The sequence below is a fragment of the Accipiter gentilis genome, chromosome 1 (genome assembly GCF_929443795.1).
Source record: "Accipiter gentilis chromosome 1, bAccGen1.1, whole genome shotgun sequence".
NCBI classification, from domain to species: domain Eukaryota; kingdom Metazoa; phylum Chordata; class Aves; order Accipitriformes; family Accipitridae; genus Astur; species Astur gentilis.
Window position 1 is genome coordinate 22,592,590 of NC_064880.1, and position 20,573 is coordinate 22,613,162.

The following is a 20,573-nucleotide window of genomic DNA, read 5'->3' on the forward strand; positions in this document are numbered from 1 at the left end:
CTCCTACTTTTGTATCTTGCACACTCATACTATACCCTCTTCACATATTTCAATTGACCTTACTTGTTCTCTTTGAAATCTTCACCTTCTCTTGTACCTGTGCTGCCTCTGAAGTCAGACGACCCCCTCAAAATACACCTCTTCTGCAGTTCATAACTTGCCTCTTCTGTATTTGTTAACACTCTTGACATCAGACAGCATAAAAATTACATCACTAAACTATACCGTAAAGGCTGTGTGTGTCTAATGCAAAAAGTCTGATACTAGCTTTCACTCAAGACACAGTCACAAGTGCTATTTAATTTTAACTCATATTCATTTTTGCTCCTAAGTGATGAACTGCATGTTCAGTAAGTAAATACTTGCGCATTTAACCAAATGCAACAAAACCAAATTCAGAAGTAGTTATCATTCTAATATAATTTTCCATGAAAAAAGCATTACAATACCGATGTCAGCCACGGTTACACTGCCTTGTCCATCTTACGAGAACAAAACTGAGTTCAAAGAAGAATGGGTGGATTGCACACTGGAACAAGGAATTTTCATGTAAGCCATAGTACATTTGCATATTCAGTTATAACTTGTTTGTGTTTCTCAAACAGCTTATCTGTTATCCTGGTAACTGATATTCTAAAGTATCTCTATCATTAATACACACACAGTTGTACCTTGGAAGAGCAGTGATCTTCCCCCACTTCTCTACGCAGAACCTTCTTGGACCATTGCTCCCCCGTAGAGAGGCAAATCCTTCATAGGGTATGCTGGACGTGCCTGTAACAAACTGCAGGGCAAAGAAAACATCACAGATATTGGATACACAGATGGTGCAGGTTAGAAATTTATTTATATCAGCATACCCACTCAAGTCCAAATGCTTACGTAAAAGCATTTGCAAAAAAAGGAAATTTGTGAGGCATAAGTGACCTACTTCAAATGGAGGATAAGGGAAAATACACCATTTCCTAATAGGGCTCTAGAAGAGACAACTCAACAGATCAATTTCCTTCAAAGGTTTCTCTTTGAAGGAGTAATTATGCTACATAAACACTGTAGAATAAAATACTATTAATATCAACTCAGGGCTAAGTGAGTTTTTCCCTACTGTTGTATTAAGAGGAACTAATAAAAAAAGTAATAATGTATGATAATGGCTTCGTGTTATGCCTTTTTGCCTATGTGGATTTCCGTATCTTTATAAAGCATTATTAAATACTATAAGAAAAGGACTAAATTCTGAAGATTAGGTAGAATTCCCACTGACATTTGCTGAAATGCTGCCTGTTGAGAAGACTTACTTAGAACCTATCATGAACAGATCAAACCTGGGTTTTGACAGATCAGAGGCTTCTTAATTTTTAATGATCTGGATATGATAAAAACTTTTGACTACAGATGTGATAGAAGATATAAGTGGATATCACTGGCTCTCCATCAAATGAGATGTCCCACACTGCTTTTGAGAGACCTTTTTTAAGTACTTGAAGTGATAAAAAAAGAAAATCCTTCACCATACTCATATAGGTAACTCAATGATCAGATGCAAATTCTGAATTGTTAGAAAAAATGGATTTCATAATAGATCAAGAACATGGTATTGTTTGGGGTGGGGATTTGTCTGATTCTTTACAGATACAATAGACATAACCTGAATTTAAAAAAATTAACTCAATAGTAAACCCACATGTATAAATATTCCTCTGTTGAGAGGTTTTTGTCCTTCATCAGCAGGATGACTGGATTCTGCAGGCTTAGTGAAAATGGAATTAGACCAGTTTTCAGGTTTTCATCTTTATTTTCGAATTTGAGGCACTTTAACTTCCATCTAAGCTTTCTCCTTGCCTAAGCTGTACAAATATTATTAAATTTTCTACCTAATGTTATAACCAATTACACACTTTTCCTTTTCTATCTTTACTAGTCTTAATGTACTTTTAATCAAGCAATAGTAAAGGATTATTAACATCAGATACTTTATCTTAAATGTATTTTTTAACTTAGAAATTTATAAAAATAGCTGTGAGCTTCAGTCACTTCAAATTATTACAGTTAACCTCTGAGGATTGTCAGGTTATTCCCACTAGCCAGCATCAGCATCATTTTTGGATGTCATATACCTGGATGGGACTAGTTTAGCATCTAATTTTAATGACGAACACTATTTCTACACAGATCACCTGATCTTACCTGTAAAAGTCTTAGTCGTTGTTCATTGTTGAACCTTTCCACAGCAGCCCAGAACCACCGAATTACAATGTGATTGTCATGATAACCTGTTAAAACAAAAGAGCCTTTATACCTTTAGGTGCTACAAAAGCGGTTGAGAGAATAGTTAATAAGTTTTTCCTAGGTCGGTTCTAGTCACAATAATGCCATATTTCTTAGCCAATTGCAGCAAAAGACAGAAGGCGTGAAAAGAATACTTCTAAAATGCTTAAAAATCTTAAAGGAAGAGAATTAATTTACTGTGATAAAAAGGAGTGAAATCTCTTTTGCAAGAATTTGTTCCATTATCAATCACTAATAGGAATACCAATTCTGGAAATATTCCAAAGCTGTGCTTTTTACATATCTAAAGCTACAAATGATGCTGCAACCACCTCTCTCTAAGCAGCTCCCAAATCTTCCACTGTTCTCAAATTATCTCAACTGCCAGCCTGCAGTCACTGGGATTACTTCTAATTTCCTGTCTTCTTTGAGAGTGGAAAAGAGGTAGATCCTACTAAGAATGGTTACCATTTCCATTTGTCTCCAGTGTCTGGGTGGTACTCTACTAGTGTGCAGGTGAACACAGTACTCAGTACTTTTAGTGGAGAAGACTGCTTTGTTATGCCGTCCCGACAAGAACAGTAAGGGAAGAGCTGCATGGGGAAGCAATGAGGCAAACTAAAATGGACAAATTACCTTCTTCTAATGCAAACTTAGCCACAGAAGTTCAGAAGATACTAAAGATGTATCTCATGGGACAGTTCTTCAGTGTCTTAGAAACTGGGTAATTCCAGACCCCCAACACTGTCAGTGAACAATTCAAAATTAAGGTTACCTCCTCTATACTCTGTATTATTTCTCCAGTCGCTCAAGTCAATTTCTGCTGTTCCAGCTATAACCAGTTCCAGTTCTCTGGCATCAAATACAGACACGAGCCTCGCATCAACCACCTGTGAAAGGAAATAAAATGCGTAGCAACGTTTCTTCATTTATTGATTTTTGCCTCCCCATAAAAGACTTCTCTGCTACTAAGACATTTATCAGATAACATTTCTCTTGCGAATGGAAAGAATTAACGTTTTTTTCTTTTTAAAGGCAAATAAATGGATGTCTTTTTCTTACAGTGCAGTTCCATTCAGTTTCATTAGAGGATCACAGTGACTGGGGAAGAATTTTATTGGCAAATAATACAGAATTATTTCAGGACAAATTAAGTTCAATACATTCAATTTAATTGTCCATGTTAAAACAGGTAAGAGAGAAGTACCTTGAAGTACACTCAGTCTATTGTGTTACACTGAGTACGGCACGCACACAAAAAACCTCAAGGGCCAAGTGAAGAAACAGATGGGTCACTTCAGCAAGCATTCACTGCTAATCATACCAATAGTAATCGGTATTATTTTCTAGTTTAAAGAAGATATATAACTATAGTGTTAAGTCAATGACTAACAAAAATTCCACACACACCCCTCCCAGATATCTGTAAGGGCACTTCTGATTATATATATTTATCTGCTTTTGGGGACTCTGTATTTGGGAAATGTGCATGAAGAGAAAAATATTTTGGGAGGATAAAGGATAAATTTAATTTTGGGATTTTTTACCTCATAGAAACCACGCACTAGACTTTCTGTTTGTTGTACGACTCCTCTCTCAATTCTCCATTTCACCATTCTTTCTATATATTCTTTCTTGTTCTTTTCAGTGACTGGGATGTTGGCACCTCCTGGCTTTAGTTCCCGTTCTGTGATCTTCGGAAAAAAATGACGAAGTGACAACACAGTATTATAAGGACAAAAGAAAGGATTGTAATAATATTTTTTTTTTGAAGTTGAAGTAATTCCTCAAAAGCACTAGCCGAGGCTGACTTTAGCCAACTGGAATATGTGAAATAACAGAACATACAACAAATATTCTTTTTTTTTTTTTTTTGGCTAAAAACATATTTAAAATCCCATTTAGTCTGAAGAATCTTCATATTTAGTATGAAGAATAAGCCAAGAAGAAACAATCTTTACAGTGACTAAAGCAGTGAAGTCTTCTAAATAATATCCTAACAAAGGTATTGTATTACCTTGAATGCTAACTCTGCTGCAATTAAATTCAGGTAACTACTTTCAGCAGAGCAATCCAAAATTTTGGTATTTCAGATATTCTCCAGAAAATCCTTAACCAGAAAGACGTGTTTGACCAGTTACAAATAATAATTCCTTCTTACATTTCAACGTTGTTTTCATCAACCGAATTTTATAATAACAAGTTAAAATCAGCATGGAATGACAATCACTATTCTGTCCAAATAAATGTTTATCTAACAGTAGAATACACAAAGGAAATTAAATTAAGAATCTTGCACACCTGCCCAAAAACTTCTTCATTTACAGTAAATGTGAGATCTAGGATATCATGTATATCATTGTCTTTCATCCACTGCAAACTCTGGTGAAACTCCTCGTCAAGGTATTCCAGGTCACTCAGGTCACAGAGTCTAACATAAACAAGAAGAAAACACACAAATACAGATGACGGCAGTAGCATGTACTCAGTAACTAAACTCAGATAAGACAGTCCTGAAAAACAGACTGAGAATGGGAGTTAAGAGAAGAATCAATAGAATAAAGATGACACTACTTCAAATCTCTATTTGCCTCATAATAACAGTTACTGTATAACACAAAATAATTTTGTTAATATACAAAATTCAGAACTTATTAATTCGAAAACATATTGCTTTTTAAACTTATGGTGAGTCTGTCCCATGTTTCTTGTGAAGAATATTTTGGAACTATGAAAATACATAGATTGAAGAGACAAAAAATTTAAATCATAAAAGAAATGGTAGGTTTTTATAACAAGCAACTACTATGCTTCTTGCTTATGTGACTACACTGCCACCTCTCTTGTCTCATCGTTGTGCAGAGAAGTCTGTTCAGATACCCTGCTTACCACAGAAATATCTTTTTACCTTTTGCCATGTTTCCCCTTACATGGTCCTTCTTTTACAAATCCAACCGCCCCTTGCGGTATTTAAGAGTTACTACTCCAAGCTTTGAACATGTCATCTGTTAATAAAATTTAACACCATGGTGGCAATTTCTGCCATTCTTCTTAACTCCTTAAATTCCTGTTGTGTGAAATAGGACACTGGGGCTATTCATTAAGTAAGGTGCTTTTCAGCTCCGGGGTTCTCTGCCTTTTTATATATCTAAAGCTACAAATGATGCTGCAACCACCTCTCTCTAAGTAGTTCCCAAATGCCTTCTATTCTTGTGTCCATATAAAGTCAGAAGAAAGCCCTGTACTTTTAACTGGACTCTCAATTGTAGTTTAAGTGACATCCTGCGGTAACACCCCCTACATCAAAGCTGATGGATTGGGCACAATGTCCCATCTGCAGAGGTAGTCTGGATGGTTCATAAGTTCTGAGGAAAGCAAAGGTCCAGGGCTTAGGTGAGGAAGTTGCATGAATTAGGCTATGTACAAAGGTGGTTGCCCCTCATTTTTCATGTCACTGTTTAGAGAACCACCAAGTTAAACAATTAGTTTAATTTGGCAGTCACACAATATTAGTAAGTGCATCTGGAGTAAGTGCTCATTCTTATTAAAATGATGCTGTTAGCATTTAGGTACTTTTAATATATAAGTGCAATAGGAATGGATACATTACTCCACACTACTAGAATGTATGCTGTTTTATAGAAAAAATATCCTTCCAGACTTCTCAAAAACAGCTTTCAAATGGAGGACAAAAAGTGAAGCACCTTAAGTTCATTAGGTCTTAAATTCCAGACATGCTGAGCAAGTGCAGCTCTTGTTTCAAGCCAGAACAGGAATAGTAGTTCTGAAAACAAAATCTAAAGTATATCAAAATACAGCTCCTCAAAATGGAGATTGCTAACAACCAGTCTACCTCTGAGAAAGGGGTTTTGCAGTCTAAGTTATAAAGTGATTCATATCCTATCCTGTGAGTCATTACAAAACAAAGGAATAAGAACTCTATTAATATCTGGAATAAAACCACAGCATTTCATTGTACAACTTCAAATGTAAGATTTTGTAGAAGAAAGCTGATAACATGGCTAAAACAAAACATGAGGTTTTCACACTGACGAGACAATATTTTGAGTTATTAGGTAACTGGCTAGTAACCATAAGTAGAAACAAGTAAACTTTAAAAAAAAGTCCTGAATTGAAATGAAATTATTATATTCTAAATAATGGCCTGGCATCTTTGATGATAAAACATCACAATTTATCCATACACAAAATAGCATCATCCATGGGGAAGAAACAAAATAGAAAAGGAGACAGAACAATACTCACATTCGGAGGAGGGCTTTATAAAAGGGTCGTGTAAAAAAGGCATCTAGCAAATACTGATGTATCAGAGCAAGACCAAGAATTCGACCACTAAACCTGAACCTGGAAGAGAAACAGTTAAAATCATTATACTGAGACTTTGTGGTTTGTACACTGCTCTGTCATCAAAACTTACATGTGTGTTTCCAAACAGCATTTTTAAATCAGATAGCTATGTCTAAATTGCGGTATTTTTGGTTTTTTTTTCTTGTGTTTCTTTAACATTCTTTGTAGTGGACAGAAAAAAACGCAACTCTACAGGGTGTGGAAAATCCCTCAGATATCTAAGTTGTAACTTCTCAAAAATGTCAAATCCATATTAACCCAATCAAGCCCTGCCAGACTAGCCTCTTCATAGAAGCATATCTTCTAATATGGTAGCCACTGTCTTTTTTCCTTTACACACCTCATATAGGATTAACTTGTTCTCATGTTACTGGGAGGCCAAAAGTTTTCCTACCCTTTCCCAGCCTGACAGTTCTTGCTGCCTGTCTTTTCTGCTTACAGTGGCTCCTTGCTCCCTCTTCTGACTGGCGAGTATGGAGTTCTATATATATTTTCACGAAGAGTGGCTGGAAACTTTTTTATGTATTGCAGTGCTCTCCAGCCCCATGCCAATGGGGTCTAAATGATTGCCTCCTCTCTGCTCTTTCTACCCCCATTATGTTCATTTTGGAAGGTGTGTAAGGAGGGTTGGGGGGGAGGGAGGGAGTTTGACAGATTTGAGATCAGATGGCAGCAACTTTGAAATAGTAGGGTCTTTGCAAACATCCCCATGAAAATAAAGATCCATTGTGAAAAGTCCTCCATATCTCTCGAACTAGATTTAAGTCTAGTGCTCTTTTTCAAGGAAAATAATGTTTCTTAAACTTTCTTTTTATGCATCCTCAGCAACATTTTTCTTGGAGAGATTAGGGCTTTATTGTACCTGCCTGCACGCAGAGTTTGCAAGATGAGGATGTGGCATGCAGACCCTTCTCCTTCCATGTTAGTCACTGCTGCATTTTCTAAATCCCCCCTGAGGCTGTACAAGACCAGTGCTGTCACTGGCATCAGCACTCCCAGAAAGAGAGGCGATCCCACCTCCCTCACCCCCAAGGTCTCTGGTCTGGCACTGCAGAAGCCAGGGATGAATACAAAATGTTGGCAGAAGCTGCAGAGCACGTAAAGCTTTTTCTCCCCCTTTTCCAAGACTGTTCTGCTTTTTCAATACAGCATGTGCCACTTATTGTTGCAGTATTGGAGTTCAACAGGTAGGTTGCTTCATCTAACTAACTGAACTGGGTGCAGCCAACCATTTAATTTTCTATTAATTTTTGAAGCTACTAATGAGATTAATTTCTGATATTTATTCTTCATAACTGGCTTCCAATAAGTAAGAACTCAGTACATATCCTTCCTACACAGATGAGGAGCTGACATTCCACTATTACTGTAATCTAACTACCTACACAACAGAATTCTCTGCTAATATTCACAGCACAGCTTTACAGACTTATGGCAATGCCATGGCTTAAAAATCAACCAAGGGTGATTTAAACTGGCTTATAATTGCAAAACCAGGATTATGTAAAAATCCTTGATAACTATTTTAGAAGTATGTGTGTATGTACAGGTTTTGCTTAAGAGCTATGTAATCAGCAGTTTCCCCCCCACCCCCAAATAAGATACATCCACAGACTTCCTTCCAATATAGTGGGTTTCCACTAGGGAGACCTCTGTACTCTTTAGGAAGATGTAAACAAATAACATACAGTAAGACCTGTTTGAAATCTCCCTTAATCTCCTTTACTTGACAAAAAGCCAATTTTTCATTCATTTTATTTAATGCACAAGAGGCTAATATTGCTTTCATGAAATGACTGCTAATGTACAAGAAATGCAGAGAGTTGCGTTGTGAGACAATCCCATGGTATGTATTCCAAATCATAGTTTTGCTGACCTCGTGAGAAATAAGATCATTTAAAACCACAAGAGAAAAAAAAAATCAGGAAAGTCTAAAGAAATGCAATTATTTTGCTGTTGGTTAAAAGATGAGGTTCTGTGTTATATGTCTGAGCAGATATGAGCAGTTGTCTACAAGCGGGAACAACAGAAAACATATCTGAAAGACGAAACAAAAAAGAATTCTTACCACTCATGGTGATTGTCTACAAAAGCAGACATGGGACTTATTTGTACTGTATAGGTATCGTTGGCTGAATATTCAAACAAACCATAATACGGATTGAAGAGCTCTCTAGACACCAGGAAAAAAAACTCCCTTGAAGGTCCACTGTAGTCCAACCTTTAAAGGGAAACTTGACATTACTATGAAGTGTTCATTGTGTGCAAAGAAAGGCTTTTTTGAATCTACATTCTTTATGCTATATTTTAATTAAAATTTTGCAAGATTTTAACCAGAACCCTTATCCTGCAGATTGCTTAATGCCAAGGTATGTGAAGTCCTTGCGGGGCTATTCTGAAATGGAATGGCTTGGAGGACTGGAATGAAGTGCTCTATGTGGGCTGTTCTCATAAAAAATTTTGGCTCCAGCTGTAACGGCCTCTTTGCCACAGGAATATAACCAAATAATTGGGGGCAGGGGAGGAGGGGGGGGAGGAGGAAACATGAAAAGAGCCAACATTAGACCTATATGCAGCTGACAAATTAAGAGTGAAAATGAACAATGATTTTATTTTGTCTTTGCAGACTTGCAACAACAGGACAATTGGAAGGACATATTTCTGGTTTCCCTAGGAACATAATCTGAGATTACTTCAGTGATTTATCTTTCTTAGTCTAAATTTTCTTGTCTGTATTCCAAACTTGAGTGCATTTAAATGTCTTTTGGAAAGTGCATTTCCTTTGGTGGTTTTTTTTTGGTTTTTGTTTTTTTGGTTTTTTTTGTGTTTTTTTTTTTTTGCTATTTCAAGATTCCAGTACTAATGAACAAGGAATCTAAATAACCCCTTCTTCCCAATTCATAAACAAACTCACTGCTGACAAAGCACTGAGACTGAATTTTGACACTATGCTGCAGGTCACCAGTAAAATGAGTTAAGTATGAAGTTAATGCTCTGGTAGAGCTGGAAAACAGAAAACTAGGTATTTTCCTGTGGGAAACAGAGATTATTATAATCCTAACAAACAGATATAAAGATGAAGATTTCATACTTGACTTTTAAGAAGGTCTTGCTTTAGTACTAAAACAGCGCACAGACAGAAGTATCACAGAGAAGGTCAGCTTTCACATAGGACTTCTGCTACTAATGTTCCGGCTCATGAACTTTTACAGAAGACAAACATAGATAAGAGTTGTTTTTGAGGATGAAGTCATCAGAAAAGAAAAGGCTAGGTACCATTATCAAGCTGAGGACAAAGCCTCTTCCCCCTGTTGAATGAAAAACATTTTCCCTTCAGTCATTTGGAAGCACTTTGCTTCTGTTAAGCTTCAGAAGCAAAGCACTGAAACAGATCTTTACCCTGGCAAGAAGGATAGATTCCATCCTCAAATTGCAGAAAAAAACCCCAAAACAAAAAACACAAACCAAAATGGTTTGATATCATGGACAATTCTTGTATCTTAATCTTGGCACAAATATCAGGATCAAATAAAGGGTCATCTGGAAGAGTCTTGCAAATTTCTGGGATAATCAGACTGACTATGAAATCTTAAGATAGAATAGCAACTGTGTGCTTGACTACCAGCCATTTCATACAACTCCTTTTGTACGCAGAGTTACTGTGAGTCATGTTAAATAAATCAATCATGAGAGTCCTGCACTGCCAGTCAGATTTATCCCACAATTAAAGGCTTGGCACAAGGGTGAGAAAACTTCATACGAGAGGTATGCAACCACACAACAGCTGCAACTGTGGGGCATTTGGGTATTCAGGAGTAGAGTAATATGTTGTTGGCAACATGATTCATGTCTCCTAGGAAGCATCATTAATACTTCAGATTTACCACTCTTAAATACAAAGCAGCTTCTGCTAATAGTTAATAGAACTTAGGGAAAATAACTTTAGGGAACCATATTCTTTGTATGAAAATTTTCTTCATTTATCATCACATGAAGTATGAATGTTAAAACATTAAATTAGCATCACAACTGTATGACTGTAGAAATTGAAGGTTCAAGGAAGATATCAAACATTATGAGACTTATGATAAAAATCATATGAACAGCAATTAACTATGTCTCAGTTGCTCCACTTACTAATTTATACACTAATAAATCAATAGTTACTAAAATATTTTGTGAAGATTTCATTACCCATTACTTTAAGACTTGTACCTCTTCACTGAGAGGAAAAGAAATGCAAGGGCAAACTCCCACTTAAAAACTTAAAAAAGGAAAAGGAGGAGCAAATAGGAAACAATTAACTTTCAGCAGTACTCCTCCTCATCGTCCTCCTCTCCTCCACCCTGACCTGTCTTTCTACACCTAGCCAAATGAATAGTTTGATGTGATACATATCCTTGCACCATCTCAGATGAAACAATACTGCTTGCACACATCCTTTCTTCATTCAAAACACAGATTTGTAAATAGAGAATTGACGTCATTTTAATTTGACTTTGCTCTTAATTAACTCATTCTTTTCCATTAAGAAGAGAGTCTTGTGTAAAGCTGGATATAATGGGAACAGGATGTGTCACCCCCATTTCCAGGTCACTCTCATCTTGCTGTACTGAGTGATGAAATGCAAAAGCCTGACATCTGATGAAAGGAGACAGTCTATCTGGATCAATCTCTATCTCACGTATGATTTTAAAATTTTCCCTTTCATTTTAAAATCTGAGTTGAGGTTGTAGCTGTGAAAGTAAAGGCTGGTAGGGCCATATAAGACGGGCCTCATTGCTGCATCCCCACCCTCCTCTGTCAATATACTGTAATCTCATCCTGCACCAGCCTTGTCATTCCAGTTCTGAGTTTTTCCTCAGACAGCATGGTGATATTATTTATATGAACAAGTCCACACTTGGCTCTCAGCGGTAAACATTTTTTATTTTAAGACTTCAGTGAGTCCTTATTAACACTAAGCACTTCAGGGTGAACTTTAAAAAAACAGCAAGATTTAGGGGTTTTCAAAGAGAGATTGATTTTATCTAATCTTGTGTGAGATTTTTCTATTACAACTTCACTATTTTAAAGACTCATGCATCACACAGCAATAATGCATACTACAGCATTCCAAGAGCTGTGTGCTGCAGTTTACTTAACATCAAGGAATAAAATTTTGAATATATTTACAAATACATCCATGAAATACATCAATAAAAGTATTTGTGCATAAGGTAGTAGGGCTTTAAGGTCTGTCAAAGGGGGCACAAATCAAGAGATGAAACAGGCACATAGTACGTTGTTCCAGTTTCAGTTGCAAAGAAAATCTAACCACATCTTGCTTTGCAATGCACATCTCGCAACCTGTAACAGGTTAGACTTTTATTAGACACAGACTGAGCATTCTCTGACATGACTTTGAAATGTCAGCAATATTTGTGTTTATTTGACAACTAGCAATAGCCTAGCTGCTTTTCTTTGTGACGCAGGCCCTGGCCTGAAGAGGCAGTGAGCACCTCCTGTAGCACTGAGGGTCTTCAGGTCCCACTGCCTCAGACAGGAGTTGAAATAAGGATTGAGCCTCTAGCCTACTCTTGAAGCACCCTCCCTCCAACAAATGGCAACTGTCTTTTAACAAGCACTGAATATATAATGTCAGCACTGACAGAAAAGAAATATGAATAACACAAGAAAGTTGTTTGGTTTTTCTTTGTTTTCCCAGCAACATTCTGAAATGCACACCAACTATTGTGAAAATTCACATAAACACATGCATTACTTCTGCAAAGGCAGGATATGTTACATTTCACAATGCCTAAAAAGTCATCTTGAACAGCTGTATGTTCTAGGCTTATGTATGTGGCATTTCCTGACTGTAATCCTTCCTCTTTTCACTCTAGACCACAAGAAGTTTGGTGAAACAGCAGCTGCAAGACACACTGAGTTTTGAGATCACATTTACTTCCCTGTTCTACTCACCCTTCTTCCCCAACAAACGTGACATAGAGTTTATTTCTCTGCAGGTCTTTTCTTGAGTAGCCCATGATCTGGTTAAAGGCATCTTCTAGCAAGTGATCTCTCCTGATGATTAATCTGAAGAGCAAAATAATTTTGAAACAGCAATTTGTGAACATAAACCACAGTTGGAAACATCTATTTACACTGCAAGGTAACAGGGTGACTTCCTAGAGATACATGCTTCTGCTGGGTAATTTGATCCAGATCAGGAAGCTTCAGTCTGTCTCCCTGAAAGACCTACTTTAGATTTCAATAAAATGTCTCTTGTACAAAGAAGTGTAGTTTTATTTTTGCTACCCTGGTTCTTCCTTAAATTAAAAGTTTCAGTGGGAAAGGTCCTGAAGTGGGCATTTTCATTAAGTTTAAAATCCTTTTGTAAGGCTTGGCCTCTGAATCAGTCTTAGTGTAAGTAAGAATCTAACCTTTTATGTAAAAATCAATCTCTTAACAAGGAAAAAGATAAAACCATGAGAAAGTCACCGAATGGTAACTCCAGAATCACACATTCCTACACTATCTCCAGTGTAAGTGTGACGGGACAAAAAGTCTAGAAGGAATGGCAATTGTTTGTCCAAAACCAGACTGTGAAAACATAATGTCCCTTCTAAAAGAAAAATTGTGAAAGTAAGGAAGTGTCATAAAGATCTAAAATAAGAGGTAGAAGAATCCTCCTTACTTAAACATTTTATCTTCTGCCAAAAAAACTGTGTTTAATTAGTTTCCTGAAACTTAGCTTGCTTTATATTCAAATACTGCCTTATGTGTGCATTTGATCAGTCAGTCAGACGGAAGCTGGGAGCTGCTGCTGCCCCCAGAGAGGCAGCTTACCACGTCACACAGCCTCTTGCAAAGCCCTCGCTGGCCTCACTACTTGTGCAGAGATAGTCAGTGATGGCACTGTGCTATCCTGGAAAGGACATAGGAGTGGAAAGGCCAGGAACTGGCAAGACACCTGGGCAACAAGAGGACCCAGGCAGTATGCGAGTTGGAAAAAAAAAGGAGCAGGTCAGTGTATGCCTGGAAAAGGAACCCAGAGAAAACTTCTATTCAAAAATCAAGCTGTTGTTCTGCTTAAGAATCCACAGTGTGATGGCAAATAGGTCAGGACAAAAACATGTAAGAAATGTAATGGATCTTACAGGTAGCAAATGGCATCCTCTTCTATCAGCTATTTTCCCAAACATTCATGACAAAACTTTCATAGATTAAGCTTTAAGTGTTCATGATTTCATTACATTATAGGCAGACAATGTCCAACCCCTGCCTCTTAAGACCGTCTAAACAATACCATATTAATCTCATTTCAGTTGTGGAAAACTTTTAACAAGCTCACATAAATGCAGTCTGAACTCTGCACAAAATCCTGCAAAATGTGAGAAGTGACTGGCTGGGGGAAATGTATAAACAACAAAAAAAAAAACAACAAAAAACCTACCCCCTATTCTAATAGAAGAAATGGTTAAAAAAAAGTTCTAGCGCCTAATGGCTACTATGAGAGCATCAAACTATGAGAGTTTGATAGCTGGCATAAGACTTGGTAATTTACAAAATAATGAAAGTATCTTATGATGATGATCCTTAACATAACAGTATGTAATCACATGAGAGGGAAGATATCACTCAAGCACTCTAGCGTTCAGAGTGCTGAAGTAAAAGTACTAGCAGTTTTTTAAGGTGATCCTTAGAATTTAATAACATTTAATTTTATGAGTCCTTTTTGCTAAAGGGGACTGTGATATCTATACAGGCAATGATGTACAAAAGATAAGCCTATCTAGTTCTTCCGATGCAAAAAGACATGAGAAAATGTAACTGTTTAGATTGTAACAATTGCTATAATGGAAGAATTCAGATGCCTCCTGTTTTGCATGCCTCTTCCCAAAGGGCTTTTTGGCACTGTATTGGTAATACTGTTTGTATGAAAATATAGTTGGAGGAAGCATAGAAAAGAAGTGCTCAGAACTTGCTGTATCCTCTGCTATGAATCACATGCTGGCACTAAGTCATTTATGACAGGCTTTATATTTCCTGAAGTGCAAGGGTAACCATAACATCTGCATTCCTTCTAATGGGAAGAAGCTTGTAGACGTGCAAGGCAAGGCAAGCTGCCTGAGAAACAAACCCAGTTTCATGAGATTCTTCAACATACTTCAGTTTCCCTGGGCCTTGTCCATATCCTTTAGTCTCCAACTTCCTGTAAAAGTTTCTCAGCTTGGCTTCAAAATCTCTTTTGTAAGGAGCTGGAGCTCGGGCATTGGCACGCTGAGTACCTGGAGGAAGCAATAGGCAAAGAATGAGCTGTAGTGACGTGAACTGATTAATGTCCCATCCTCTACTGAAAAGGCTCCTTAATAGCAAAAGGCATGTTTGGTTTAGTCACCTTTTTAAAAAGTAAAAGCTGCATATCTTCAAATCTGCTCTGCATCCAAGACTTTTCGGTTGCTCATTTCCAATAGTATCATCTTTCTAAAGTAAGTCTTAAAAGAGCAAATCCAGGTCAATGCAAAAGATGGATTAAAAAAACCCAGCACGATCAACTGGAAAGACTTAACTTTTTTTTGTCAAGTACACTTTATGTCTAACCTTTAAAATAGCTCATGTAATGAATGTTCTGCTCTGTTCTGGTTTTAATAATTTCAGAAAAAACAAGTACTCAGAAATTAAGCATAAACAGACTGTACTCTGCTGTGTCCCTGCTGAATACATCACACTGAAGAAGGAAGACTTCTGGAAATTCCCTAGTAGAAGTTTTTCCTTGGGGAAGTAAAAGGAAGAAAATACTGGAAGAATGGGAAGACTACCAAATTTAAGTTTGTGGAACATACATGATGGTCATCTAAGTGCATTTCTTTTTGAAAAACTGTTTTTGAGGGTCAGTTTCTTAAAAGCAGGGAGAGATGAGATCTGTACACCAAAAAAAATGGCATAACACCATATCTGCATGTACAAGTCTAGTATATACAAATTAGCTGTCTAGTCTATCTATTCTCAATATTACAACCATTAGAACTTCCACTGCCTCCCTGGATATATTACTTCAATTGACTTGATTGCAAGACAGCATGCCAGAGAGGCAGTTAATCCTAGCCTTTTTACATTCATCTTCTCACCCCTCGTTTTTAGAACGTTAAATTCCTCCCCTGCATGGCTGTGTAAACATCCCCCACAAAAAACTCAGAAGACTTTTAAAATTTCTCCTGCCCTCTAGTATACATAGGTTGCCAACTACTTATCTGCAACTGGTGGTCACCTAACAGGCCTGTAACGCACTGGAAATACAAATGAAGAGTTTAGAAGCATGTATATGTAGACTTCTGTCTTTTAAGTGACAATCAGTTCCTTATGTGAGTTTTCTTTTGGCTCTCTGTATGACGCTAAGCTAGTACAGAAACATTTATTGCTACTACGGGTGAAGGCATGAGAACGTAATGTTTCAGGTTATGAAACAGGGAGAACGTGTGTCCGTTCAGCCTGTGCGCAGAGACCAGGGGAAAAGAGAGCGGCTTGGTTAGCCACAAAACATATGGGTCTGACAGAAAAGGCAACAAGCACATCCTGTGGAAGTGGCTGCTGGAAGAAGCTGCAGAGTCGATCTCTATGCAGAGATCGGAGAGAGAACAAGTGAGATCAGTATTAACACTGAATGCCATTTGCAGGTCTTCAAAAGACCTGTCTGACCAGACAGACACTTGCCACTTGTTCTAGGCTGAGAGCGATGTGTGGGAGGAATAGAAAGTGTCAGGGAATCCTCAGAGCTCCAACAGGAACATGCAGGACCTCTCTGGAAAAACAAATCGTGGCCATTGATTAATCTATACTGGTTATCCTCTTTTACTGAGAGCACCAAGGGCTTCTAATGGTACACTCAACTGAACTCTCTAAAAAAATTACAGAAACTTGAAACTGTAAACAGCCTCTTAATTATTGGCCTTTTCCTCCTACTTTGTTTATTTTGCTTTGGGTCAAAGTAGGTACAAAAATGTAGTCACCAAAAAAAATGCAACAAAAGCATACTTTAATCTTAACCCCTGAAGGAAGTGTTTGCTGAGAGATACCACAGAACATTAAATCTGGTAACACATTACTTCATGGTTCAGAAATCAGCAGTATATTATTCTGTCAGCACATGACAAGTCCTCATTGCAAATCAGATGCATATGCCAAGAAATTCCTGGGCAATTATAGTGATTACTTCCGCCTTGGGAACAAAAGATGTTAATGGAAGAGCTAAAAACCATCAGCGATGTGATAATCATATTTGATTTTCAAAGAGGTTATATTCTAAAGCAGATATAAAGAGTAGCTTCATGATTATTCATCTTTCCCAAAAGAGAAAGTACAACCAATTGTGACTGATCTGAACAATGGATCCTTAACTGCAATCTCGTACAGTGCAGCACAGCCAGTTTAGCTGATGAAAAAACACAGAGCCTCCATAGAAACGATGGGCTATTTACAGTTTCTCATCAAAAAAGTCATTTGTACACCAACACAAACATGCACACTTGCAGACTGACAGGGAAATTCAATGGTGTCTTTATATTTTTGAATGAAATAGAATAGAGATTACAATTTTAAGAAGAACAGGAATAAAACCATCACTGTTCATCCTTAACTGTGTGCTACTTCTTTGAGGAATAGATGAGAATATCACAATGCACCTTAAAATTACTTTGTTGGAGTGAAGCCCTGCCCAGCGTGCTTTGGTGCGTATACTAGTAATGAAGAAATTGTAACTCTGAAAGCTAAAACTGTTTTTACTTATAAAAGACTGCCAGGTTTGCAGTTGGAAATAAGATGCATACATGCAGATTTCAGTTTTCCTTTGTTTTCAACAAAGGGAAACAGTTATACCTAAACCATATATGTATTGAAAATATCAATACATGTGAATATTTTATTTTGCTACTTTGCAGAATGCCATATGACCATTAAGGTCTTTGGATAGTTTTTTCAGATAGGTCCTATGTCCAGCCGCAGTAAAAGCTACCACTCAGGACATGTTTATGAATGGTTTTAATCTGGTTTCTTGAAAAGGAAAAGCTTTTTATGATTGTGTACTGGAAAATGCCCATAAAAATCACAGTACTTTTTCTGATAAAATTTTCTTGTTGTCTGGAACTACCTAGAGTTGCTTACATCCCAAATGTTCTCTATTTATCTATACTTTTGTTCTCAAATTTGTAGAAATCCCCTTAAGCCACTTCCAATTTACTGCAGTGATTTTATTTTACTTACCTAATATCCCCTTGAGAAAACTAAGAACAGTGACATCTATAAACTTCAAATTGCTGTACTTAGACTTCAGAGGTCAAATGGAACTTGTCATACTTTTAGTTCTGATCCGCAACTTAAGTTAATATGTGAAATAGCAATTCCATTCCATTCTGACATGTATTTCCAGACAGCTGCAATACGGTATCTTTTGAACTCATGTTAAGGGACAACAATCTGGCTTTACATAAAATTGTCACTCATTGCCCCACAGCCCCATTAACACTAGCATTTTAATGTACAGTTATTACAGCTCGTATTTTTAATTCTCGAGACGTCAGGATCCTGGCATGAGCAGTCACTTAGTTGTTCCACATCAGTGAAAACCCAGTCTGCATGTTTTACAAGTCAGAACAAAATCATAACCTCTGAAGCTGTAATACGCCAATCTTTTCTACCAGCAAAATACCTCGTGAGCCCAAGGCAAAGGTTCAAGTTTGACAGTCAAATGCAATCACGCTTGTTGACTTTGCTCAAAAATAGGACTAAATCTTTGTTGTTGCTGGAGCAACAGAACTTGGATCTTCAGAAAGGTGGAAAGTCATTACGTGCAGCATAATGTAAACTAAATTATGGGACTAGCTCTACTGCAGGTTCTTACAGATACCATCATAATGAAAGTACTGCAGTGACAAGCTCAGTGACCACTGAGAATGTGCTTCAGCTCATGTAACTTTATCCATCTAAAAGCTGGGAACCACAAAGGGGAATAGGTGATACTTTCCAAATAGTAGTTTCTTGGCTTTTGGCTGCCATGGATTTCAATTTGGAAAGCAAACAAAAAATTATAGTCAAACAAATTTTCTATTGTTTTTGTTCTCTGACTTCTGGGAAGGCAGCAGGAACTCACTACTGACTTTACTGATCTGGAACTGGTCCTTACCAAGTATGAGATATGGTTTCATATAGCCCCTGCAGAAGCTGCGCCTGAGCAACTTACCTGGAGAGTTCTGAGGAGAAGACACTGGCGAGCCTCTTGGGGACTGGCAATAACTAGGATGAAGTAAGGCATGTGGCGGCACATATGACATTATCTCCTCCTCAAACAAGCTGGTAAAAAGGACCAAAGAAGAAATAACATGCTTATTTGAATGAATGGCTGATTTCATTTTCTAGGAATAAATCCTAGTTATTAAACCCACTTCCTTTGGTAGTCACTTGCCTATTTCTACTATGCACACTTAGAGTGCTACAAAATATTCTATTGCCATTCCCTCAATCAGATCTTGAAAGTACTGGAAAGACTAATTACTGCTTTTATGGGACATGATTATACATAATGTGGTACGTTTTCAAGGTTAAAATATAGTTAATCAGCCTTTTAAATTTTTTTTTTTTTTTAACTTGTTTTCTCATTACAAAGGGGTCAATAACCTTAGTCACACTTTGCTGGAAAAAGATCTGCAAAACTGCACAAAGACCAGGAACAGAGACAAACAGAGACAAACATTCTAAGCCTCCAGGATTAAGAATCACATCTGAACTTGTTGAGTGTATTAAATAGTAAGCTTGTTGGCATAAGTTACTTCTTTATCTTTAATGCTAACACTGTTGCTGAAACGGGTATCACATCTAGTCTGTTCAGGTTGAGTTATTTCATGCCTCGTCTATTATTGCTACACAACTTTTAAGAAAAAAACAATAAACGTTTTGCAGCCTAATCACTGCATCTGTGTACATACAGTCTGTACGGGTATTAAAATTTCAGTCTTTTCCCAAATTTGACACAAGCAAATCCAAAAAAGAGACAGAGTATCTAATACCAGAATGGATCTGATATCAAGGCCTATGTTGGATGTTAAACACAACACAGATAAGAATAAACTGTTAAGATAAGTAAAAATTCTTTTAAAAAACACGATACAGAAAGAATCACATGCCAATCTTTTACTAGAGAATTCAGCCAATGAAAGCAATGTTCAAATAAAAGATGTTTCTTACTATGTTTGTTCACTGAACAAATACCTAGGAAAATTTTTTGCATGAGATTTTTTTTTTAATGGGTATTTTCTGGAAGTTCTTTTTACACTCATGACCGTGTGCTGTTTTCCTCCAAGTTACATTTTGATGCTGAAAATATGATAAAATATAAACCACTATTTCAATCTTGGATTAAATTAAGAGTTGAAATTATGATATCTATTGTACACCAAACAACATGTTTAGAAGAAGAAACTGAAAAATATTTTATCCTTAACATCTGAAGCATAGTATAATGCTATTCTTAGAGTATTTTTAAAAATGTACCTCCTATAGTCCCTAAACACATAGGGGTTAGTTGGTTTGGTTTTAGTTAGTTGCAACTTAATATTTACTGAAGCATGTGAAAAAATGTACCGTGTTCCCAAGCAATAAAAATATCAGAAATAGTGATTCCACCCAGTTATTTATAACGTCTCAGAGAGCTTTACAGGACAATTATATCATTCCCCCCCCAACTGAAGAAACAGAGGCATAGAAATGGGTACAGTGTTCCCCAATGTCATCCAACCAGCCACGCTAGATACAGAAACTAGGTGTCCTGAGCGCCAGGATGATTAAGTTGTCATGATTAGAGTGCAGTTTTTTCAGAGTTTCACAGAGAAGGGTCATGATGACACCCTGCTAGAAAATACTGTTAAATGTAAAAATCCACCAAGTCTAAAAAATGGTAAGAAAAG

General features: G+C 37.0%; 2 protein-coding genes across 3 annotated transcripts in view; both read right to left on the minus strand.

Annotated features, from left to right (window-relative positions):
- Positions 1 to 20,573, minus strand: part of LOC126053268 (splicing factor 3B subunit 1) — a 647,576-nt gene that overhangs the window by 174,336 nt on the left and 452,667 nt on the right. The window lies entirely within an intron of this gene.
- The window catches only part of HECW2 (HECT, C2 and WW domain containing E3 ubiquitin protein ligase 2), a 175,759-nt gene that overhangs the window by 7,661 nt on the left and 147,525 nt on the right, over positions 1 to 20,573 (minus strand). Inside the window, exons 19-28 of one of the 2 annotated variants that reach the window (XM_049797445.1) lie at positions 18,854 to 18,963; positions 14,789 to 14,909; positions 12,601 to 12,714; positions 8,705 to 8,857; positions 6,535 to 6,633; positions 4,570 to 4,699; positions 3,816 to 3,962; positions 3,044 to 3,158; positions 2,188 to 2,273; positions 672 to 784 (exon numbers count right to left, since the gene is read on the minus strand). In XM_049797445.1, the coding sequence (XP_049653402.1) occupies positions 672 to 784; positions 2,188 to 2,273; positions 3,044 to 3,158; positions 3,816 to 3,962; positions 4,570 to 4,699; positions 6,535 to 6,633; positions 8,705 to 8,857; positions 12,601 to 12,714; positions 14,789 to 14,909; positions 18,854 to 18,963 (1,188 nt within the window). Of the gene's footprint in view, positions 1 to 671; positions 785 to 2,187; positions 2,274 to 3,043; positions 3,159 to 3,815; positions 3,963 to 4,569; positions 4,700 to 6,534; positions 6,634 to 8,704; positions 8,858 to 12,600; positions 12,715 to 14,761; positions 14,910 to 18,853; positions 18,964 to 20,573 lie in introns of both variants that reach the window. The other variant, XM_049796758.1, reaches the window with a different exon arrangement.